The sequence below is a fragment of the Hippopotamus amphibius genome, chromosome 4 (genome assembly GCF_030028045.1).
Source record: "Hippopotamus amphibius kiboko isolate mHipAmp2 chromosome 4, mHipAmp2.hap2, whole genome shotgun sequence".
Classification (NCBI taxonomy): domain Eukaryota; kingdom Metazoa; phylum Chordata; class Mammalia; order Artiodactyla; family Hippopotamidae; genus Hippopotamus; species Hippopotamus amphibius.
Window position 1 is genome coordinate 86606528 of NC_080189.1, and position 25626 is coordinate 86632153.

General features: G+C 38.8%; 2 protein-coding genes across 5 annotated transcripts in view; one reads left to right on the forward strand and one right to left on the reverse strand.

Moving 5' to 3' along the window:
• Positions 1 to 8455: 8455 nt before the first annotated feature.
• PUS7 (pseudouridine synthase 7) overlaps positions 8456 to 25626 on the forward strand; it is a 104827-nt gene continuing 87656 nt past the window's right edge. The window contains exons 1-4 of one of the 2 annotated variants that reach the window (XM_057732342.1): positions 8456 to 8598; positions 19305 to 19469; positions 19576 to 19663; positions 20963 to 21038. In XM_057732342.1, the coding sequence (XP_057588325.1) occupies positions 8490 to 8598; positions 19305 to 19469; positions 19576 to 19663; positions 20963 to 20999 (399 nt within the window). In that variant the 5' untranslated portion in view covers positions 8456 to 8489 and the 3' untranslated portion in view covers positions 21000 to 21038. Of the gene's footprint in view, positions 8599 to 19304; positions 19470 to 19575; positions 19664 to 20962 lie in introns of those variants that run through there. The other variant, XM_057732341.1, reaches the window with a different exon arrangement.
• The window catches only part of RINT1 (RAD50 interactor 1), a 28088-nt gene continuing 23228 nt past the window's right edge, over positions 20767 to 25626 (reverse strand). For 2 of the 3 annotated variants that reach the window (XM_057732335.1, XM_057732337.1), the window contains 4 exons: positions 23930 to 24144; positions 22801 to 22981; positions 22610 to 22728; positions 21118 to 21333 (listed from right to left, as the gene is read on the reverse strand). In XM_057732335.1, coding sequence (XP_057588318.1) covers positions 21141 to 21333; positions 22610 to 22728; positions 22801 to 22981; positions 23930 to 24144 — 708 coding nt within the window. In that variant the 3' untranslated portion in view covers positions 21118 to 21140. Of the gene's footprint in view, positions 21334 to 22609; positions 22729 to 22800; positions 22982 to 23929; positions 24145 to 25626 lie in introns of all 3 variants that reach the window. The other variant, XM_057732334.1, reaches the window with a different exon arrangement.

The window sequence follows — 25626 nt, forward strand, 5'->3', positions numbered from 1 at the left end:
TGAGCTAGCTGCTCACAGGGGAAGCTGCGGTGAAAGGGGCAGCTTGCAGGGTCGGTATGAGAGTTTTCATTTTCTCTCCACCCAGTTCACTTCCCTACTTGATCTCCCAGCCGGTCTTATCGCTAACCCCCTCCGCTACCCATCCCCCGCCCCAAATCTCCCCCATGTTCCGGAATAATCCAGACACAGTACTGGGGGCTGGCAGGGAGACGGCAGCAATTCTGGCACATTATTGGTATAGGGCAAAGGCAGAGCCCCATAGAAGTGAAGAGAATGGAGAGGAAAAACACGATTCCGGGGCTTTTCCTTTGGAAAGAATCAGTTGCATGTTTTTGTTTCTGTTTGCAATTTTTACAAGTCTTTTGGTTCTGTCCAGCTCAATAAACTGGGAAGGTTTGGATCCAGATTAGATGCACAGCTCTGGGCCTGACTGGCTGCTGGAGGACACACCAGAGAGGGTGCCTCCCACAGTGCTCACCTTCCAGCATTTGGAGGATGTTCTCGCCAGGTCCCTGCTGAGCCCAGCATTGTTCAACATTTTAATTAATGAATTGGCATTCAAAGTTACCTTGGTGAATTAAAGCCATGAATACAAACAGACAGATTTACAGAATAGATGTCACCTTTGGGGGGTACAAGGGAGGTTTCTGGTGCTAGAAATGTTCTGTATCTTGACCTGGGAGCTTGTTAAATGCATATTATCATTGGCGAAATATTTATCAGATTGTGTACTTATTGTTCATTTTACTGTGCACTTTTAAAAGTTTACACACAGACACAAAAGGTAAAGGGCAGACTTGGAGGGATAATTGTCTTTGCAAAAAGAAGGAAGTTAGGAATTGGTTTGAGGAGAATACCAATAAGAAGCCCACATTCTCCCCAGATCCCCCAGAGGCACAGGTACCACAGAGAAGGGGTGCACGATGGGCTGCAGATGGGGAAGAGGGGCTTGAAATCTCACAGGAGGTTGCTGGAGCCCTCAGAGCCCCTTCACCTCCCACGTGCAGCCCAGTGGAGACTGTCTCTCCGCCCCACCCCACGCCCCAGCAGGGAGCGAAAGGGTTATTTTCTGGAAAAATGGAACAGGAAGCTGAGATTCAGGATCCAAGGAGACCAGGTCCAGCAGAGAAAGTTACCTTGGGGTGGGATGGGGGTGGGGTGAGGCGCAAGATCGTCTCCTTTCATCACAAACTGTATAATTTTAATTTGTTACAAAAATGTGTGTGTGTTGCTTTGCTATTTTTAAAATTTAGGTAAATATAGTCTCAGGATGCCTATGCAATGATGAAATATATGGGAGACATTAGATGATCTCACTTTTGTGTTTCCAGACTACAGTGTTTGGCTCTGGGCCTGGCAGCTTAAAACACTGGATACAGGACCAGAGAAAAGTGGTGAAAGTGATCAAGTAGAACTGATTACAATGAATGGTTATGGAGTACACTGTCCTGGAGATGGCTAAAAATGGAACGCTTGGGATGGCCTCAAGAACAATCCTCCTGGGGCTTCCTAGGTGGCGCAGTGGTTAAGAATCTGCCTGCCAATGCAGGGGACACGGGTTCGATCCCTGCTCCAGGAAGATCCCACATGCCACAGAGCAACTAGGCCCGTGTGCCACAACTATTGAGCCCATGTGCTGCAATTACTGAAGCCCACATGCCTAGAGCTTGTGCTCCACAACAAGAGAAGCCACGGCAATGAGGAGCCCACGCACCGCAACGGAGAGTAGCTCCCACTCACTGCAACTAAAAGAAAGCCCATGCACAGCAAAAAAAAGACCCAACACATTAAATAAATAAATTAATTAATTAATTTAAAAAAAAAGAAAAGAAAGAACAATCCTCCTTCATAGGGGGACTTTCCCAAAGGAAATTTTGTGCTAGTAAAGTTTGGTGTGGATTACCATGTGGGTTACATTGACATGGTGGTGCTTTTTCATTCAAAAAACATGTATATTTAATGTTTCCTTGGACTTCAAATTTATCTGTAGGATCCTCTTAAAGGACTGTGTTATTCGAGGTTGTTTGGCTCCTAAAACAGTAGCAGACATACAGTTGGCATACAACAAATGTTTGCTGGGAGTTAAAAAATGGACTGGTGTGCTGGTGGTAAATGTCGAACCTCCAGTTTTAGGGGTGGCAAGAGAAGAATTTGCTGATTTCTATGATGTTAATACATCTACCATGACTGATTTCAAGCTACCAGCATGACTTCTCTGGAGGCAGAGGGGGAAGAGAAGTGCACATTAACCCTTGTGAGCCTAGGTAAGCCAGTTCCAGCGCACAGTGATTTTGGCCACTGCAGAAGACATGCTTATGACCAGCAGTGCTACATCAATTCACATTAAACTACAAGAAATAATTTAATCCGTTAGGCCAACAAGGGGAGTTTTGCTATCTGTTGGAAATAATCAACATTCAAATCAGCAATTTTTTACCATTGTAAGATTTTGTTTTAAACTTGTTCCATCTTGGAAAGCACACTGGGGCAAAGCGGATGTCTTAGTTTCCAAAATAATATCCAAGCAATTATCTTTCTTGTATAAGCAATCCCCACTCTGTGGGCTGTGCTCCAAATGTTTCATGTGGAACCTAATATATTCTTCCACTTAAATGTAATATCAAGGGTGATTAGGTTGCAGGACAACCCACAAAAGCCCATAGATCCCACAAGGTACCTGAAGTCTGATATCAATGCAGTGGTATTATTTTGGGAAATGCATCCTCAGTTTCAGCCAGGGAAGGCAAGATTATATGCCACCTGGCTGCTATCCCAGCATGAGAGACCACTCCCTGCCTCCCTGCCATCTGCCAACTGCCAGGAGAGTAAAGACTTCTGGCCTGTACCCTAAGCAGACTCTCAGTTCTAAGCCATACCTGCCCTGCTCTGACATCAAGAAAACAGCTAGAAAGACAGGGATTCCCCGGGCAGTGGTAGTGGTGGTACTGGTGGCGGTGGGAGGAAGAGGAGCAGGAGTGAACTAATCACATTACTGATTATGTGTTTCACATCTTTTCTAATTTAATCTTTGTAATAACTGTGAGGTCGGTAAGATTATTACCCCCATTTTACAGATGAGAAAACTAAAGTTTAGAGAGGTAAAGTAATGTGGCCAAGATCACACAGCCAGTAAATGGGGAAGCATCTTGGGAAAGGGTCCTTACCTCCCTTTCCCAAGGGGAAATAGGAGATCATCTGAGGTCATCCTTCCTACATATAACTTAGAAGCTCAGAGAATGTTTTTCATAAGTTTGTTCTGGGCCTCAGTTTTGTGGACCTAATGAAGGCTTAAACAGACCTAGTCAGTGTGGTGGTAGTCAATTATACACTCAATTTGGGCTTAGGGTATAATATGATATTCAGAAATGCAGAAGTAGCTTCCAAAATGAAACGAAACAGAAAAAAAAAAAAGGTTCTCGTAAAAACTAGTGAAATCCAAAGGAGGTCTCTACCCGAGTTAATAGTATTGTACCGATGCTGATGTCCTAGTTTAACAAAGACGGGGTTCTACGTTATGTAAGACGATCGTTGGGAGGAGCTGAAGGAGGATCCACTGGAACTCTTCGTACTATTTTGCAACTTCTTGTGAGTCAAACTACCTTAGCGGTTTTTTAAATTTTATTATAATGAAGTACTGTAGAGGGGGTACCAAAGCACCAGAGCTATTATCCCAATCTCCTTCTGCGATCCTTTGTACTGTGCCATGCTGCTGATATGTTATATACATTTTCTTGTTTTGTTTCTAATTTGAAATGGATTTAAATTAGTGTTTCAAGAAGTTTTTAGCATTTTTGCTCTTTTCAGGCCATTGAAGAATGAGGAAAGCTTCTGAGTAGAAGAGGCAGTATCACAGATAATTGTGTTAGCATTTCACAAAGACTGTAACTTTGAGACTTGAGTTCCACAGAACTCTGTGTACCTGTTAAATCACAGTTGCAAAGCTAAAAGAAGAGCCCATGTTAGTCCCACCTGACACAAAGACTAATACAATGTCACTGCTGGTGGGTTTTTTTTTTTAACTCTAAAAATGCAGCTCACCAATAAGGCAACTTGGTGAAAATGAAATTCTCAGGTTCCAAACCATGTCTCCCTTATGATTTGCATAAGAACATTAAGTGCATAGTATATATACCTTTAGTTCCTCCCATACTGACATGCAAAACCAAGAACCTATAGTTCTTTAAGGTGGCAACAAAAAATCTGAAAGGTTAACCAAAAATTCTTTCAATAGGAAACTGAATAGGACAGCCTGTGGACATAGGTTGTAGACAATATCTAGTCATGATTTTCCCCTTCTTCTCATTTTAACAAGGCTATTAAGATAATAATAGTGGGACTTCCTAGGTGGCACAATGGTTAAGAATCCGCCTGCCAATGCAGGGGACACAGGTTCAGGCCCTGCTCTGGGAAGATTCCACACGCCCATGTGCCACAACTATTGAGCCTGTGCTCTAGAGCCCGTGAGCCACAACTATTGAGTCCATGTGCCACAGCTATTGAAGCCCATGTGCCTAGAGCCTGTGCTCTGCAACAAGAGAAGCCACTACAATGAGGAGCCTGCGCACCACAATGAAGAGTAGACCCACTCATATCAACTGGAGAAAGCCTGTGTGCAGCAAGGAAGACCCAATGCAGCCAATAAATTAAATAAATAAATAAATTTATTTTTTAAAAAAGGTAATAATAGCGAACACTTACATAGCTCTTACTACATGCCTGGCATCATTTTTTTAAAGAGCTTTACATATATTAACTCAGTTGGTCCTGAAGACATCCTCTATGAGGTAGATATACTGTCCCTACTCTGTTCTTGAGGAAACTGAGGCAGAGAATTTAGGTGCTTGGCCCAAGATCACATAGTTATTAATGGTCAGTGGGAAACCGAGTGTTAAAGTGAGGCAGGCTGGCTCCAGAGGCCTCTGCAGGACACTGCCTCACCATACACTTGCTCAGAAAATGTGGGCTTCATATATTTTTCCCCTTTTCTTTAGCAGAAACCAAAACTCCTAGCTGAGGCATCTCTAACTTGTCCCTGGTTGACACAGAAAATGGAGAGAGGGAATTAGCCCATATTCTGTCCTGACCACTCATGCCCCCCCCCCACTTTTCCTTTTATGCATTCCCTCCCCCAAACACACACACTAACTCTGAGCTATAACTCCAAGTTGACAGGCAGATTGACAAGTCTATTCAATACCAAAGCCTGAGCTCTTTATGTACTGGTCCACAAATGGAGTGACCATGTATTAAGATGACCTGGGACACTCCCAGTTTTACGGTTGAGAGCTTCATGGTAATGGACACCCCATAATCCTGGGCAAACCAGGACAGTTGGTCACTCTGTGCTCTATAACCACTCAGGAAGCTGTTAAAAAGTTGTGACGCCTGAGGCAGCACCCCCCACCCTTGTGCCCTGGCCCCCAAAGCAATTCTATCAGACTCTATGGGGGGGTGAAGGGGCAGACACTGTATTTTTAATGACTCCCCAGGAGTTTCCAGTGTGTGTCTTGAGTTGGTATGAGCTGGGATTATACCAAGCACAAACTGGAGCTCCTAGGCTCTCAGGATTCCTGATCAACATTTCCCACACCTTTCAGCTCAACCTCACGGGCTGCTCTAACGCAGGGTCTCCGTCCTGGCTATCCACTAGGATCTCCTGGGGAGCCTTTCATAACTAGCAATTCGGGAATATAAAATGGTACAGCTGCTTTAGGCAAACAGTTTGGCAGTTTCTTAAAAAGTTAAACATACACCTACCATATGAACCAGTGATCCCACTCCTAGATACTCAAGAGAAATGAAATCCTATGTTCACATGAAGATCTGTACACAAACAGTCATAGCAGCTTTATTTGTAATAGCTCCAAACTGCAAGCAACCCACATGTCCATCCACGGGTGAACAGATAAACAAGTCGTAATATATGCATACCATGGAATCTTACTCAGCAGTAAAAAGGAGTGAAATATTGATACACGCAACAATATAGGGGAATCCCCAAAATAATTATGTTGAGTGAAAGACACCAGACCAAAAAAAAAATATATATATATATATATATATATAGTATGGTTCTATTTATATAAAATGTTAGAAAATGTAACTACAGTTACAGATAGCAGGTCAGCGATGCCTGGCAATAGCGGGTGGGGCAGGGTTAAGGAGGGTTGGGAGGAAGGAACTAGAACGGAATACAAGGAAACTTTGGGGGATGATACATTCTTTATCCGGATGACTGATGATTTCATGGCTATGTACATACTTCAAAACTTAGCTAATAGAGTGCCTTAAATATGTGCAGTTTATTATGTTAATTATACCCCAGTAAAGCTGTTCAAATCAACAACAACAAAACTATCACTATTCAGACCCCACCCCAAGAGATTCAGTCTCCTGGACCTGGAATGGAGCCCAAGCCTCAGTACGTTTTAAAGGAACGTCCGTACTTTCAAGGGTGGTTCAAATGTGCAATCCTGATTGAAAACCACCGCGTTGATGCCTGCCACCTAAGTTACTGCCCCAAACCACTAACAGGATTAGTAATAATGAGATGGCGCACAAAGAGTTGAAGAGGTGTGAGGATTATGAGTGAAGCCCAAATTGGCTTCTTAGGAGATGGCGTTGACAGAGAAGAGCTGGCTCCACTAGGTGGCATCTGGACACTTCTTTTCAGCACGAGTTCTATGGGAATTGGAGATTCAGGGTCCGCGCTGCCTGACATATGTTAAGAGAGGGAGCCCTGAGCAGACAAAGGCACCCAGGCTTCTTGAAACAGAAAATAATCAGCAAGTTGGGAAGATGTCAGGAAGCCAGATGTCACTTGAAGTCTGGTGTCGTTTGAGGTTCAAAGAGCAGAGCTATTTTATTCAGGGACTGCGTAACTCTTGGAGAGTAAGAAAATGAAGTTCTCAAGGAGATCAAACGTCTTGAGCTTCATGCACAGAGCAGAAACCCTGTGTCCAGGACACAACATGCAGTCCTGAGAAGGGTTTTTTTTAATGTATTAAGTACACATAAGGTATAAAGATTCACCTGTGTACCCATGACTCAGGTAAAGAAAATCATATTACCTTTATTCCTGGAGTCCCCGGGATATTCTTCCACAAGCCCATTCCCTTTCCTCTCACCTCCAAGGCAAATACTGTGCTGAATTTTGTGTATATCATTCTCTTGCATTTCTTAGTAGATTTCCTACATAGGCTTGAACCTGTAAACAATACATTGCCTCCTTCTGTATGTTTTTACAAATTGATTCCTACAGTATATATTCTTGCACAATATTATACTTTTGAGACTCACCCGTATAGTTGCAAGTAGCTACAATCGATTGTTGCAAAGCTTTATATTTATATATTTACCTTCTATTGTGAGTATATCACAGTTTTTTTTTTTTTTTTAATCCACTCTAGTTTTGATGACCTCTGGGCTGTTGTATTTTCTATCATGAATAATGCTGCTCTGAGCATTCTTGTACATATCTCCTGGTACAGGTGTACAAGGGTTGCTCTAGGTGTGCAATTTCTGCGTCATGGTGTAGAAACATGTTTATGCTACCAAGATAATTTCAAACCGTTTTCCAAGGTGGACGTTCTAATTTGGAAATCTCCCACTATATCTTTGCCAGCAGCTGATATTGTTCAACTTTCTAATTTTTACCAGTCTGGTAGATGTAAAATGGCATTTTCTTGTAGTTCTGTTTGCAGGATTGCTGAAGAGCCCGAGAATATCTTTGTATGTTTATTAGCCATTTGTCTTTCCTCTTCTTGAAGTGGCTTTTCTGGGATAACTCTCTGGTGGGGGATTAGGGCACAGACCTCAGAGCGTAGCCCTCAAGGACAGAAGTCCCAGCCTAGAGTTTAGTTTCTCAGACACTTCGATGGCTGGGTAGAGGCCCTCCTAGACACCTGCAACCCTTCTTATTCAGTGACTCTCCCTCAAAACTACTGTCAGATGGTCTCTGTTTCATTAAGACCAGCTCCACACGGTCTAGTTAAGCAGCAAACACATATTGGAGCTCAGAATCCAGGCACTTCATGACCACGACCCCGTAGAAAACAACGGGCTCCCTTCCGGCCTCACGGCCAGTGCCGTGCTGCAGGCTGCTCACACCAGAGGACTTTGGACTCTCTGCTGGACATCCCAGTTATAACACAAGTTGCTTCTGTTATTAGTCTGTCCTCATGTGTTATTACCACATGAGGCCCTGGATCAACAAGTACTGAGCTAGGTGCTAGAGACAGAAACCGGAAAAGACCCCGATGGGGGACGAGGCCATCCTCCCGCAAGGGGCTCTGCACGGGTCTCCCTCCCCACTCCGCGTTGTCCCACCCCACACCTCCCAGACTGCCTTCTTCGCGATGAGGTGCAGGACTTGGTGTGCAGGTCTCAGCCAGTGGGGGGCGCATCACGTAACCACGATGGGCGGAAGGGGCGGAGTCGAACGGCCGAGACGCTGCCAGGTCGCCTAGCAACGGCCGAACTCGCCGGCGATGGAGGCCAACAGCAGCAGGGAGCTCGAAGCCAGGAATTATTTAGAAAAACATCGGATTATGGAGTTGCTGACCTGCCTCACCAGCTCCCTCCTCTTTTTCCGTCCGGGTAAGTGTCTTGCCTACTACTCGGCTTTCTGTCCCCCACCGAGTGGTCCCCAGAAATTCCCGGTGTAGCCGTCCCTCCACTCCCGCGTCCCGGGGGTCCGGCTTCTTTCCCAGATACCACCTCCCGCCCCTTCGCATACGCTCTCTCCTGCCTCTCTGCTACTGGGGCCCTTCTGCTGCCAGTTAACGCTGTGACCTTCAATTAAACAAGACTTATTGAAGGGCCTCTTTGAGCCTGCCACTAAGCCCAGTGTGGCAGGACTCTCGCCAGCGGAGGGCTCCTAGCGGGTGGGAGAGACGCTCCGGGGTCCTGCAGCCTGGCTCCTGTCTCCAGCCCTTAGTACTTTGTGACCGTGGGCAAGAGCCTGAACTTCAGTTTCCTCCTCTGGAAAATGGGGATTATAATAGTACGGATCTCATGGCAACGTGGGGAAGATTAAATGAATAATATATAAATCAGCCTAATTCCTGGCAAGCAACAGATGTTTCCAGTTTTACCCCTGCCCTCAAAGAGTTTGTAATCTGGTAAAAACAACTGATAGAGTAAAAGGAAGGATATTCTTGAGGAGATAGATTTTCCTGACAGTTTTTTAACATCTGATCCCCTTACAAAGTTTGAATCATTTCATAGTTTTTGTGTGGTCCGTAAATTTAAAAGTTATATTAAGGTGAAAGTGACTTGATGTCCTCCTGCCCAGGGTGCAGAATTGTAACTTGCCAGCCCCTTATGGAGTGTCCAAAATGCCAAAATTGTCCATTTGCCTCTGTGTAAGGAAGTATAAATACCAAACATTCCAATTTTGCCAAAAGCCACCCAATCCATTTATTCATGTATAAGGTGATCAAGTTCTCTCTAGTTGTTTTAAAACCATAAAGCAGTAAAAACTCTGCAACAATTAAAAATAAATAGAAAATCAAAAAAGTACAAAGGAATGCACTTTTTTTAATGTACTGGGAAAAAGTTCTCTCAAGCTAATTTTTAAAAATCTTTTTGAAAAAATAACTACCATCTTGCTGGTCTTTGGTTCTGTGGTGGTGAAAATAGTCTGTTGCTCTTAGATGCAGATATATATATGTGTGTGTGTCAAAACTTCAGAAATAGCAGAAGTAAAGCCGATGAATCACCAAAGTAGTAATCAGTAAAGTTTATCATGCACACAGCAAAAAGACAGTTTTGCAAACCAGGAACACTCAAACCAAAACAAGGAATGAGGGTATATTGTCATAAGCAGCTTATATGGTGAGAAGACAGTGACTGTTTATTCTTCACAGTAATTGGTTATAATATTATCATCTTATTAAATGACGGAATTGGATGGTGGTTACCTCATATCAACCTTGGGGAAAAGTTTAAATTTTGCTTATGATTTCCAGAGGCAGAAGCAAGAAATGACCCAGGTTAAGTTAGTCTTGCAAACTAAGCTAAATTAAGCTTTGCTTGTATGACTTAACTGGTGTTGTCTGCCCAGGGAATTTTTCAAGGCTGGATTCCATTTGGTCTTGATTGTTACAATCCCCCCTCTCCCCCTCCCCTTTTGGTGATTTCTCTCCTGGGTGGGTTCAGAGTATGAACAACCAATCAGTACAGCCTTCTCGGTTACCACCGTTGTAGTCAGGCCAAAGAATCACATATATGCAGTTTGCGTTAGCTGAGTCCTTAGGCGGCAGAGCCATGTAGTTACTATCTTAATTCTTTATGTAGTTATTGTTGATTTTGTCAGTTGTCTGATCCTGATGGATGCCATCTGGCATGTGAGTGGCTGGCAACAGGCATTTAAAAGCCTCGAGAGTGTACAGCACACTAGAGAGGTTCATATGAAAACTATAAGGGAACTAATAACCAAGGATTGAAAAACTGTCCAGAGCAGAGATTCCCAGGAGCCAAGATTTAACCCGTTAAAAAACTCAAATGGATTATAACAAGCAGTTTTTAAGTTTACCTTGCCAAGTCAACTGACAATTCTTTTGGATTATATGCCATTAGGTTTCAGTTTTTAAAAGTTGCGTATATAGGCACAACCCGGTGTGTTAGCAATCACATATCCTTATGATTCCTCAAGGCAGAATGAAGTGAGGATGTTTTATTTCAGGAGGCCGTGTTGCAGGTGAGCTTCCACCTGAATGAGGCCTCTGTGTGCTGTGAGCAATCAGGTAATGAGAGACATTTCTATGGAAACAAAAGAAAAACAAAGGCTAATAGTTTGAGCAAATTATCACTTCAGTTTCTGAGTTTGGAAAGCAGCCATTTGAGAAAATTTGTAGATTTGAGTTCAAAGCATCTCCAGATGGTGAAATGAGGATGGCAGTTCCAGTCTGATGGGTTTTCCTGAATGTGTCTGGTGACCTCGTGGGTGGCCATGTAGAAACAAGCATGCAGATTGCCTACACATGAGCTGCTGTGGTTTCTCTGAGGTTTATGTCACGTTGTCCAGCTTTAACTCGTACGGCTTTGGGAAAAGGGCAGTTGAGTTTCATAGTGATTTGGAGTCAGAAGAGTGGGAGAAAATTGAAAATGTTAGTTTGGAGAGTTCTAGTCAAATATTGGAAGAAACTAGAAAAATTCAGGATCCAGTCCAGTTTACAGGTAGAAAACAAAACCTCAAAGAAAGTTAACAGTACTAAAATCTGATATCTACAAAAGCGTATTACTGAAATATAATTTTTCTTTCTATGATCATCCCTGTTATCAAAGATAACAGTAAGACAAAATTGCAAATTAAGTCTAAACTTGGCCTGATAATTTGCATAAGCGCAGCAAGAACAGTGATTGTATGGGCTCTTTTAAATCTGCTTTGCTGGAACTTTTTCATAAGGAATCTCAGACTTTGAGAGTCTCTTTAGGCTAGGAAGCCAAGCCAAGGCCTTGTCCATTGTGTCCTGTTATGAGGGGAACAGATTCTTTTTGAAGTTATACAAACATATATATTGTTATGAAAAATAAGAACGTTTAGTAACAGTTTCAAAATTCTAGAGGAATCATGTAGGGAGAAAAAGATAAGTGTTTTAACCTTTCTTGCAAAGATAATCTTTACCAAATTGCAATAAATTATAGATAGCTTAAAAGAGGAGAAAAGAGACCCCTTTAAATCTGGAAAACAAAACATTAAAGAACCAGCAATATTTTAAATTAAATCATAAAAGTTAAAATCATCAGTTTATTCAGTCTTATGTAATTAATTCTTAAGCTGCTCTTGGTAGGCAGCTTTATGAATTGGTTTTCCAGCAGAGTTCTAGAAATTCTTACCCAGTTCAATATTATGATCTTGTAATTACCAGAAACCTTTACTTGTCAGTGTCTTTTGCATGAATCTTCTTGAAGATGAAGCACTTTTTAGGAAAATTTTTACAAAAGCATAAGAGTAAAACAATAACTGTGAGTGACAAAAGACTTAAAAATACTCATCTTTAAGATCTGGTGAGTATTCACATACACACAACAAAACTGACAAGGAAATTTGGTTACTTTTATTATATATAATGTTTTAAGATAATAGCTGGAATTATGACCGATAGCATTATACCAGGACATAGCAGATTTTTAAGAATTTAATATAATTTATGAATTATTTTGATGATATATATCCCTTATAAATATGACCTAAGAAGGTTAAATGTTGCTTTTTATTTGATGATGCTTCCCATGCAGTTTAATATATCAAATAAGCCTAAATAAATTAACATTCTCTTTTAACTTCATTCAGAATTTGATTTGGGAAGTATGTTTAAAATGTCAAAACATTTAAAATATGTGATCAAATAGAATCAGATCACTGTGAAACAATGCTTAGTTATCCATTCAACCAAAGTGACAAAAGATTTCAAAGGCAAATACAGAAAGTTAAATAGTTGTAAAAACCAACCAAACAAAAATTAGCTCTTTTAATTCATTAAGATTCAGTTGTTGTTGTTTTTTTTCCTACATAGTCAAAGACCTGATAATGACAACATGAAGCATAGGAAATTATTTTCATAAGACGTACATCTTTGTTTCCTAGGCAGATTACATTAAGAAAAACCTTTGTTTGCAATTTCTTATTAAGAGCAGATCAACAATCTAAAAAATGTGATTTTTTAACAGAGAAAACCAAATTCTGATTTTGCACCGGTATACTTTTGATATTAAACCTCTCTTTTTTTTTTTTAACTTAAATCCATTCCAATCTTACCTTGACGACACATAAAATTCCTTTCTCAAGACTCCTTTTCCACATACCTTCTATGACTTCTTATATCTGCTTAGGCTTTGTTCTGTCTTTTTCCTTTCTTATTCTGGAACAATTATTTTACTGTAGGAAAAGTTATTCTTTTTTCCTTCCCCTCCATCAAAAAAAAAAAAAAAGAAACTCCTTTCCTTTATACCCCTCCTTATCCAAAAATCACATTCTGTTTTCCTTACCTATTTTTCATATACTGTTGTCTTCTTTCATCCTTATTGTTTCTAGTACTTTTATTTTTACATATAAATTATAAATCGAGTATTTGTACTCTTTGCTTTCCAGTGAAAAGTAGGAAGCAGGCAATTGTGAATATCATATATTAACATCCTGTAGTAGGTTAGCAAATTTATAATACATAATCATAAAACTTGTACTTTTTAGAGACATGTTTTTTACTGTACAATTTGTAATATGTCAAAAGACATATTAATAGACCCAAATATTCTTTGTCTCTCTGTAAAAATTAAAAAACCAAAAGTAAATAAATTTATGTTTACTAGTCAATGTCCCAGTACACTGTCTTCTCTGGAAATGATCTAGATATTCAATGACTATCTGTTATTTAGTTTAACTTAGTATAAACTTTTATTTACATTTATTTAAAATACAATTATACTTAGATTAGACATTAAACAGATAACCATTATCTTAAGTTATTTTTCTTGGGAAATTCTGTAACAAAAATAGCATGAGCTTATTTGACTAGTAAACTCAGAAAAAGTTATATGTTTGCATTACATTTAATATTGACAATTCTGAAGATATGCTTGTTTTTATTAAGCCAACAAACTTAAACAATAGCTTTTATTTATCAAAGATTATTCCCGGTCATGTGAACTTGAAAAACATCTGGGTTTGTCTTTATATTTCTGAGAGTTTTAGGAATGCTTAATTTATAATAAGCTCTTATTTTTCTTTAAGCCAGTTGAGGTCTTTACAAATTAATTTTGGCAGTACCATCTGAAGGTGGAAAAATACCACATATACATAATGTATAAATGTATAGGCAGACACAAGCAGAGATCTTACAGCTTTCATCTTAAATTTTAGCCATGTCTCAGGTACTGTAATACAAAACTCCAAAGAATAGTTGGATCCAAATTGTAATTCTGACAGACTAAGATTACCTGCTCAGATGGCCAGAGGTTTCTCACTAAAGATTTTTTATTTGCATATTGTAAGGATCCTTTTAGAGCTATTTTTGGGGTCATTTTGTCTTTAGAAGCTTCTGCATACCAACCAAAGAATGCATTTCATTGTCTCTAAGAGGTTTAGGATCCTCTCTTTTAAGGGTGCCCCTTAAGTGGACTTATCTAAGTTAAAAGTTCCCCAAAGTAGCCATCACAATTCCAAAAGTAAACACACACACACACTTACATCTGTTCCCCCTCACCCCCATCTTCCCAGTGAAGTTAGAACACAATTTTGGTATGATCAGTATTCCGAATTTACATTACTGTTATTACACAGATATCCACAACTAAGCCATGTAGTATGCTATGATTATATTTCCTTTGTTTCTTTCCCTGAAGTTAATAATACTACATTTTAAATGCTTAAATTTTCTGTGTAATTATCACTAGCTGACCCATATCCTCTTTTGTCACAAGTGCAGGTCTCTTCTCGTAACATTCACATTCATCAGGTCATCACCACCCCCACCTCCTCCCCTGCTCTGTCTTCCTGCTCCAGTCTGGACTGTCTGCTCACCTGCTCTGTTGTGCAGTAATTATCCAGGGATTTCCCTCACTTGCTGCATGGGTGTGCTTCTCGGTTTCCACCCAAGCCCTCCTAATGGCAGAGGAGAGGCAACTTGTACTTTTAGTGTCTGAGACCTTATCCTGATGCTGCATAGCAAGTTTCTTTGAAGTCACTTGTTTTAGCTGAAAAACTAATGTGTTTTATTCTTCAGATAGAGTAGTGTCCCCCGTTATCGTCTGTTTTGCTTTCAGCAATTTTGGTTCCCTGCAGTAAACTGCATTACGAAAATATTAAATGGAAAATTCCAGAAAAAAACAATTCATAAGTTTTAAATTTCACACTGTTTAGAGTAGTGTTGATGAAATCTCTAAACATCCTGCCCAGGCGGCAGATTGTCCCTTTGTCCAGCATATCTGCCCCTTAGTCACTCAGTAGCCATCTCAGCTATCAGATTGGCTGTCGCAGTATCACAGCGCTTGTGTTCAAGTCAACCTTATTTTACTGAATAATGGCCCCAAAGAGCAAGAGTAGTGATGCTGGCAATTCAGGTATGCCAAAGAGAAGCCTAAGTGCTTCCTTTAAGTGAAAGGTAGAAGTTGTCAGGTTAATAAGGAAAGAAAAGAAATTGTATGCTGAGGTTGCCAAGATCTATGGTAAGAACCTATCTTCTATTTGTGAAACTGTGAAGAAGGAAAAAGAAATTCATTTGAGTTTTGCTGTTGTACTTCAAACTGCAAAAGTTACAGCCACAGTGCATAAGTGCTTATTTAGGATGGAAAAGGCATTAAATTTGTACAATAAGGTATTTTGAGAGAGACCACATTCATATAACTTTTATTATGGTATATTGTTATAATTGTTAGGTTTTATTAGTTGTTAATTTCTTGCTATGCCCAATTTATAAATTAAATCTTATTGTGCAGTTTCAGGCATTACTGAGGGTCTTGGATGTATTCTGCATGGATAAGGGGGGAGCACCGTATATCCATTTCTTCATATGTTTCATATTACTCACTATTCTATGACTGATGCTCAGGAAGAAACACTGGCTTTATCTTGGGTCTTTGCGAAGCTCCTGGCATTATGATATGTATCTCAGTTTGAAAACCTTGGAATTGTAAGGGTGTTATGGAAAATAAGACTAGACATCGTGGTTGGGCAATTACTGTTGTGAGAACACGTCCACAATCCCACATCCTTGATCCCCAAATTCTAGAAGCTCTGAAACCCAACAGATTTTCATAACTCATTTAACAGCCAAATTTGGCATAACCTGAAGTCATTTGGTAGGAAAATCTGGCCTTTCCTAGGGTGTATTGGGAAATACAGCCCCTGGCTGGGTAGCCCTTCCCAGTGGCAATTCTATGCTGTGGAAGCAGGGAGTGCACATTTTTAGGTGATGACTTCAAAGAAATCAGAATTTTTTTTTAAGGAGGCAATTGTAGTCACCCAAGTGAGAGAGAGCACTGCTGTTGGAGTGGTGGGGATCAGATGACTTTGAGAGCTGCTGAGGAGAAGGACTCAGGAGAGATCGTCATGACTGCGTAGGTTTGGGTGTCACAGGTGCTTCCCATGTTTGAGTGGGGTAGAATCTGGAAGCATACTGACTGGGTTCATACCAGCTGTGTGGGCTTGAGCAAGTGACTGTGTGCGGAGAAAATGAAGTAAGCCAAAGAAAATGCTTAGCATAGTACCAGGCACAGCTAAGGGCTCGGTAAATGCTAGTACTACAACTTGGAACTTGAAGTTTGTTTCCCTCGAAGAACTGACTGTCACCATCACCTGAAATTATGTAACATAAGCGGTTAGTAACATTTGACTCTTCCCTTCATGTTTTAAAAAAATTCTATCTTTATTAAATATACTTCTGCTGTAAACATTTTCAAAGCATTTTTAGAAGCAGGTGGAGTATAAATTATAGATTCCAAATATAAACATTATAGCACATCATGTAGTCTGACGGATACAGCAACAATTCTTCATCAAAGTAACATACCAAGTTCCGTTAGCATTATTTACTTATTCTAGCCCTAAAATGTAGTGAGTTGAAATTCAAACTTGGACGTTTTTCTCTAATTTTGATATATAGTTCAGAAAGAAATGACGTTAGACTACATACATGATGTGATTGCCTTAGTAACCTATTTGCTGCTATAGTGTATTAAAAGTTTCACAAAAAGGTACCATATTAGATTAAATGTCTGCCTACTTCTAGTTTCAACATATAAATTCCAAGGAGTGAAATACACGGAGGAGAAACCTGTATGATTAAGAGAGATTTAAAAACGTAACCTATCACAATGTGCGGACTGTATTTGATTAGTGACTTTTTTTTTAAAGTGTTTACAATTTATGACATTTGCTAGACAACTAGATATTTGAATAATGCCTGGCTTTTTGAGAATGTTAAGAATTTTGTTAGATGTAAATTGTATCAAAATAACACTATTGTGGTAACATGAAAAGAAAAGGAGTCCTCTCTTCAACAAATGATGTTGGGAAAATTGAATAACCACATGCAGAAAAAGAAAAGTGGACCCCTAACACCATTCACAAAAATTAACTGTAAATGGATTAAAAACTTAAAACATAAGACCTGCTACTGTAAAATTCCTAGAAGAAAACACAGGGAAGAAGCTCCTTGACATTGGTCTGGTCAATGATTTTTGAATATGACACTGAAGCACAAACAACAAAAGCAAATATCAACAACTGAGACTAAATTAAACTTAAAAACTTTTGCACAGCAAAAGGAACAGTCAACAAAATGAAAAGGCAGTCTCTGGAATGGGAGAAAATATTTGCAAATCCATATGTATGATAAGGAGCTAATATCCAAAATATATAAAGAACCCATATAACTCAATAACAAAAAAACAAACAATTTGATTAAAAATGGGCAGAGGGGACTTCCTAGGTGGTGCAGTGGTTAAGAATCTGCCTGGCAATGCAGGAGACAAGGGTTCGAGCCCTGCTCTGGGAAGATTCTACATGCCACGCAGCAACTAAGCCCGTGTGCCACAACTATTGAGCCTGTGCTCCAGAGCCCATGAGCCACAACTATTGAGCCCATGTGTCGCAACTATTGAAGCCCATGTGCCTAGGGCCCATTCTCCGCAACAAGAGAAGCCACTACAATGAGGAGCCTGCGCACCACAATGAAGAGTAGCCTCTGCTTGCAGCAACTAGAGAAAGGCCATTTGCAGCAAAGAAGACCCAACGTAGCCAATAAATAAATAAAATAAATTTATTTAAAAAGAAAAAAAATGGGCAGAGGAGGACTTCCCTGGCAGTCCAAGGATTAAGACTCAGAGTTTCCACTGCAGGGGGCATGGGTTCCATCCCTGGTCCGGGAACTTAGATATCGCATGCCGCATGGTGTGGCCAAAATAAATACATAAATAAATTAAAAAAAAAAACGGGCAGAGGGACTAAATAGACATTTTTCCTAAGAAGACATCCAAATGGCAACAGGTACATGAAATGATGCTCTATATTGCAAATTATCAGGGGAATGCAAATTAAAACACGACATATCAACTCAAACCTGTTAGAACGGCTGTCATGGGTGGACCTTGAGGACATTGTGCTAAGTGAAATAAGTCAAAGAGAGAAAGACAAATACTGTGTGATATCACATGTGGAATCTAAAAAAGCCAAACTCATAAAAACAGAGAATAGAATGGTGGTTACCAGAGGCTGGGGGATAGGGGATAGGAGAGATTTAAGGGTACAGACTTGCAACTAGTAGGTAAGTAAGTCCTGGAGATCTAATGCACAGCATAGTGATTACAGGGAATAATGCTGTATTGTAAATATCAGAGACTAGATCTTAATTATTCCCATCACAAAACAGCAATTTTCATCATGTGATGTGATAGAAACATTTGCTAGCACTACAATGGCAATCATACTGTAGTATAAATGTACCAAACCAACATGTTGCACACCTTAAACTTACACAATTTGATATGTCAATTATATCTCAACAAAAAAGAGAAAAGAGGGTCCTTATCTTTTAGAGAGGCACACTTGTTCAGTAATGAAATATGATTGCTGTGATTTACTTCAGAATAATACAGTAGGAGGGGAACCAGATGGGATCGTAGTGAAATAAGGCCAGCCATAAAATGTAATAGTTGAAGAGTTCATTATACTTTTCTACTTTTATATATGTATGAAATTCTTAATGACATAAATTTTTTAAAGAACACATGTATGTATCTCCTAGGATTCAAATGCAGTGATGGAGCAGATGTGGCATTCAACATCTAAGATACACCATTTTTACTTCTTCTAGCTTGTTTTATTATCATAGCTAACCTGCATTATTTCTGGAAAGTGGATCTTGATTTTTCATTTTTCACATTGTTTAGGTGAAAGATAGCCTGTTTATCCAAAACACTGCCCTTATGTTAGGAATGAATATTTATGCTTCCTAATTGCAGGACAATATTAATCTAAGTGCTTGTTTTTTAAAATCTACTTTTCCCCCTTCTTTTAGCTGACCTTCTTTCCTGCACCTTGCTGTTCCATTTTGGGGATTTTTCAACTCTGTAAATTAGTCACCTGAGGAGCTTTTTTAAAAAATGCACAGATCCAATCTCTGGACGTTTTTATTCAATTATCCAGAGTAGAGCAGTGTCTTGCCTCTCCTGCAAGAAAGGCCTATATTCCCAGTGCTTAATACAGTACTTCAAATATAGGCATTTAATCATTGTTACATGACTGTTCCCATTTGTGACATTTTAATTTCATATCAGAAAGAATTGGAACTATTCTTTTACAGAAAAACCAAGAGAGTATTTAATATCTATATTGGAACGGCTGAGAATTGCCAAACTATCAGGCGTGGCTTTCCCTTTCTTTATGGATAACTCTAACATTGCGGCCATGTTTGAGATGCTGGACTCCTCGAATAAAGGATTCATATCATTTATACAGTATAAAGAAGGTCAGTATCTTCTACAAATTGAGGTAATAATTTGTGGTCATTCCATAACTTTCCCTAGCTGAAACTAATTCTCACTTTGTAAATTTTCCTTTTTATTCTCTTATAGCCCTAAAAACCCTGGGTCTGTGTACTGCAGATGAAGTTTTAAAAGATGATGGACATGGAATAACTTTCGAAAAATTCACAAATGAAGTGTAAGTTTATTTTTAACTAATATTTAAATAACATGGCATGATTTTGAAGTACAGTTAATACATTTTAAAAGAGGTTCCGGGACTCCCCTGGCTGTCCAGTGGTTAAGACTTCGCCTTCCAATGCAGAGGGTGCAGGTTTAATCCCTGGTGGGAGAGCTAAGATCCCACATGCCTCATGGCCAAGAAACCAAAACATAAAACAGAAGCAATATTGTAATAAATTCAATAAAGACTTAAAAAAAATTAAAAAAAAAAAAAAAAGAGGTTCCTACCTTTTGATAGAAACATTTCATTCCCCTGAAACTTTCAGCTGACTAGAAAGTGAGGACAGGCAGGGTTGACAGTATTCTCTAAGCCTGGGGGGAAGGAGAGGATGCTGGGGCTAGGAGGATCCAGAGGCAGCTTCATTCTTTTCTCAGTGGGAAACCCTGGCAGTTCTCAAAGGATGAGGTAGAGAAGCCTCAATCTGCTAGAAGAACTAACAGAAAAGCTTTAAGCTCAATACACTAGTTGGAAAATCTCTGTATATAGAGTAATGAAATTTCTCTCAAAATACTTCCTAAAAATGGTTTCACACAAAGTAAATTGTTTATCAATAGGACAGACTGCATGCCAGCCTGACAATTTTGGATTTGAGGTATTACAGCATAAAAATGCTTACTAAATGCTAAGTCAGAAAAAAAAAAAAACAAGGGAAAAAAACTTGATAGTTGTAGAAGCCTCTAGCTACTGTAGCTCAATTTGTTTAAAGGTTTTATTGAACATAGTCCAAGGCCAAGGAAAAGTTAGAAGAAAAGAAGAAAGTTTAGATTCTCATCTCATCATTAGTTACATAAATATTCAACCAAAAATGTTTAATTACACTCCCTACCCCAGAAAATGATGGTAGTACAGTGCACTAGCTGAAGTGTTTCGTCCACAAAGCAAAGGCTGCCCACTCTTGCATGGAATGGAACTAGGAAGTATTCTGAATGGAAAGACATTTGTGGAAAATGAGAGCAATCCTATTTCAGTCACCATCTCATAATGTGTTTTCTTATGGGAAATACAGTGAATTTCCAAACTAGATACAGGAACTTCAATTATAAACATACATTTTAAAGTGGTTTTTAAGAAATTTATTTGTTACGTTAGCTTATCTACAACAGTCTCCGTTAACTGGCAAAGGAAATTAAAAGTCAGTTATAACTTATTATCTCTGCTCTTGTATTTTATTCAGCAGACATGTTCATCATTTATATTTGTAAATGGAATTACTCTGAGTTTTCATGGCTTCTGAGCTTTTTTTTCTTTTCTTAGGAACAAGAGGACTGAGGAAATATGGTCAGCATTTTAATAACACTGTAAGTCCAAGATAATAAATGATTCCATAAAGATTTCAATTGTTCAGTTTCATTAATTCAGAACTTCATCATATAACTTGAAATCCAACTGGCTTCCTCTTTATTAAAAAAAAACCAAAATGAAAAAAGACACTTTATTTTCCAGTGTTAGGCCAGTTTGTCCTCAAATTAAGTAGAATCTCAACATCTTGTTGAGCCAGTTTATAAATTCCAACTTCATTTAATGCTGCTGTGGCAGGAGGTTGCCCTGAAGTTGACTGCAGGACATCTCTCAGAAGTAAGGCAGAACCAATGTTCAAATTCAAAACAATACAGGCTTCTTTTACACTGTTTAAAAAAAAAAAAAAGCAGGAGGGAAATGAGATCTCCATTATGTATATCATCCCATATTATCCTGTAACAATTTCATTTTGAAAAACTAAACAAACAAACAAAAAAAAAACTAAACAACTACCTTGCACTGCTAGATCATATGCCCTTTATAAAAACTATTTATGCAAATATTGTATAGTAATGCATATATGCAGAATATAGAAAAATAGTACAGATCAGCCGGTTTGCAAGGCAAACACAGAGATGTAGAGAACAAACATATGGACACCAAGTGGGGAAAGAAGGGGGGTGGGGATAAGAGTAGGATGAATTGGGAGATTGGGATTGCCATATATACATTACTAACAAGAAAAAAATATCAAATTGTACACTTTACATGCAGTTTATTGTATGTCAATTAAATCTAAATAAAAGTTCTTTAAAAAAAAGAACTTGAGAGGAAAAAAAACAACTATGGATTAATTATTTGGCTCTTTTAAGGTGTTTTGACTGTATATTTACAGAGTTTATATTTCATTAGATTACTGTAAGGTAATAGGATCATTGTTTTCCATAAGTATCCATTACTTCCCCAAATATGATACTTGATACTAAGTCTATTAAATGTAGCTAAGACTTTACGTACACTAGGATATGAGAAAAGAGAAAATTAAGGGACAAAATAAAAGCAGAAAGGTAGAATACTAAAACAAAAAAGCAGAAATAGATACGTTACTGAAATAAGCAAAAAAAAACTTTCATTTTATGTTTAAAAGGAATCCTTCGTAATCTCAAAAACCTCCTAAATAATTTAAATTTTACATCAACAATTTATAAAAATACTTCTTAGAATTCTTCTTACATGCATTTTTAGTTATACTTAGAACCAAAATTAATATCAAATGTTTAAGAAAACAAATTTTCTTCAGACCTGGCCTGTTATTCAGTACCAAATATATTTTAAATTTCTTCTATTTATTAAATTTCTTCTATTTTATAATGCATTTATTAATATGCATTTCCTTTCATTTTCTATTTATTTCCCAGTAATAAGCAAAGAGCATTAAACCAAATGTTAGAAAACAAAGCCCAGCATATAATTTGTATCCAGTTCCTGTCAACTTTTTGGGGTCATGGATCACATCTTATATTACTGGTACAGGATGAATATTCTAAATTGTTATTTGATGCTATATATATTTAACATCACTGGAACCCTAAAGTTAAAAAAAGAATCGACTTCCTCTAACAATTTGATACATCAAAATTAATTGTTAAATATTGTGCTTACTGTTTAAAATAATTTTCTGGCCTCTTGCAATAGTGGGAAAACAAAGGGAAAAGATTCCGAGTCATATCAAAATGCAGCTGAGCCGCTCCACCTTCATTGAAGTGATTGGCAAGAATTATCTGAAAAAAAGGACAATTCATATAGCATTGCCTTTATCATCACAGCCCAAAATACAGTCTACTCTTACTTACTTCTTGGTAGATGTATACGTCCAGCCTCTCTACAAGCATTTGCCAGAAAATTTTAAATAAGGAGAAGCAAAGCTGCTGCTCCAACTGAAGTAAACGGTCTCGTAAAGTAAGCAGTAAGGGGCAGGCTGAACTGGACAGGGACATCACCGCCTGCTCTGACTGCGATGGCAAGGATAACCACCTGGGAAAAACAGAAATGGCATTGCCTGGAGCACATTAATTTTTATTATGAAATTTTTCATCACACTGTAGTTTTAAAGATTTAACAAATCATTTTAAATTTGGGGAAGTGCACTGTCCTGGGACATTTTGGATAAGAAAAGATGTATAGCTCAACATTAAAAGCTCTCTCAGAAAATAAATGTACTTATGTTTGTTTGATTTGATTTTTTGGCCACGCCTTGTGGCTTGCAGAATCTTAGTTCCCCGACCAGGGACTGAGCCCAGGCCCCAGCAGTGAAAGGACCGAGTCCTAACCACTGTACCACCAGGGAATTCCCTGTACCTATGTTTATACTTCAGGTCTCAATGAAATACTCTTTACTTAATGAGGATGATGATTTTTTTTTAAATCCCAACTTTTAATATGACTTACTGATATAAAACAGTTAAAATGTAAAATGCATTAATATTTAAGACATCAGCTAATTTTACACTCTAATTTTCAGCAAAATAACAGGGACCAATTACTCTGCCAAACTGAAAACAAGTCCTCTGTGTGACAGGACTGTGCTAGGACAGACACTGCCTGCGCTCAAGGAGGGCGGTAACAGAGATGTCACAGGGAATCATGACAGTGGACTAAACTACAGTGCAGGCATGCACAGGTACTACAGCAGCAACTTGCTTTGTCAATGGGGGACCAGCTAGGCCATTCAACCCCATATTATACACCAGCTCTCTGGATTTACAGACACACCTGAAGGTTAAGTTATGATCAGTTTATTATGATTAAGAATGTCTGAATATATTTTAGAAAGATTTCCATCAAAAGCAGTTAAAAGTCTGGAGTGCAAAAGGCCAAACTTTGTGCTATCTAGACACTTTGGAAATCTGACTGCATGTCACCTTTTAACTTTTATCAAACTAGAGTTGAGAGTTGACTTATAAGAAAATACAGAGGGCTTACCTTTCTTTTTTATACAATTTTGCAGCATCTTTAACTTCTCTAAAAACATGGTCTACCTGCCGGGTCAGCATGTCATGCTTTAAGCGCTCTAGCAGGTTAATCATGTCATCAAAGACAGAGCTCTCCATAGAGGCTAGTTGTCCCAGCTGCAGTTTACTGAGAGTATTATTCTCTGCAAAGACTTCCAATGCTGCCTGTTGAAGTTGTAGAAAGAACTGAAAGCAAAAATATGTTAACACGTTTAAGATATGTTTTTTTTTTTTAAGCTCTTTATTGGAATATAATTGCTTTACAGTCTTGTACCAGCTTTTGAGGTACACCAAAGTGAATCAGCTGTATTTATACATATATCCCCATATCCCCTCCCTCCCGCGACTCTCTGCTGCTCTTCCTGTGCTGGCCAAGATACATTTTTTTAACAGCTTGAGATGTAATTCAGATACCAAACAATTCACTCATTTAAAGTATACAGTTCAGGGAATTTCCTGGCAGTCTAGTGGTTAGGACTTGGCACTTCCACTGCAGGGGGCACGGGCTCAGTCCCTGGTCAGGGAACTAAGGTCCCACATGCCGCGCAGAGCAGCCAAAAAAAAAAAAAAAAAAAAAAAAAAAGTATATAGTTGAGAGGCTTTTAGTACATTCAGAGTTGTGGATCTATCACCACAGTCAGTTTTAGAACGTTTTCATTACTCCAGAAAGAAATCCCACACTTTTTGCCATCATCTCCCAATCCCCTTCTCACTGCCCCCCGTCCCTAGGCAAACACTAATCTACTTTCTGTTTTTAGATCTGCCTGTTCTGGACACTTCATATAAATGGATTCATACAATCTATAGTTCTTTGTGACTAGCTTCTTTCACTTAGTATATACTCTTTTCAAGGTTCAACCATGTTGTAATATGTATCAGCATTTCATTTCTTTTTAGTGCCAAATGATATTCCATTACATTTATCCATCATAGTTGACAGACATTTGGGTTGTTTCCACTTTTTGTCTTTTAAGAATAATACTGCTGTGAACATTTGTGTACAAGTTTCTGCACAGACATGTTTTCATTTCTCTTGGATATACACCTAGGAGTAGAACTGCAGGATCATATAGTAATTCTATGCTTAACCTTTTGAGGAACTGCCATTCTATTTTCCACATCAATTGTACCATTTTACATTCCCATCAGCCATGTGTGAGGGTTCAAATTTCTCCACGCTGTGCTAATAAATGTTACTGTGTCTTTTTTATTATAGCCATCCTAGCTTGTATGAAGTGTTACCCCACTGTGGTTTTGATAGGCATTCCCCTAATGGCTAACTTCTCTAAGTGCTCGTTTTTTCTGGACACAGATTGAGAGTTGTAGTAAACCTAGTAGATATATGAATTAAGAGAATTCAAACGTCATTTTTTTACAGTGCTATGTTAGGTAGAATTAATATTATCCTTTCTGCCTTAAAACAACACTGTGGATAATTAGCAAAACGTTAAAAACAACCTAAATGTCTATTAACAGGGGACTGGGCATGGCTACTAGGGATTGTTCAGGGATGACATGTGAGAGGCCGCCTTGGCATTTCTGATGAAGCTGTCAGGGAAGTGGCACTGTCCTTTTGAGACTGCTTATGGACCATGGGAGCCTGGAGCCACCTTTGGCACACTTACCAGAGTCTGCCTATAAGTGAAGCCAAAATGAACAACTTTAAAG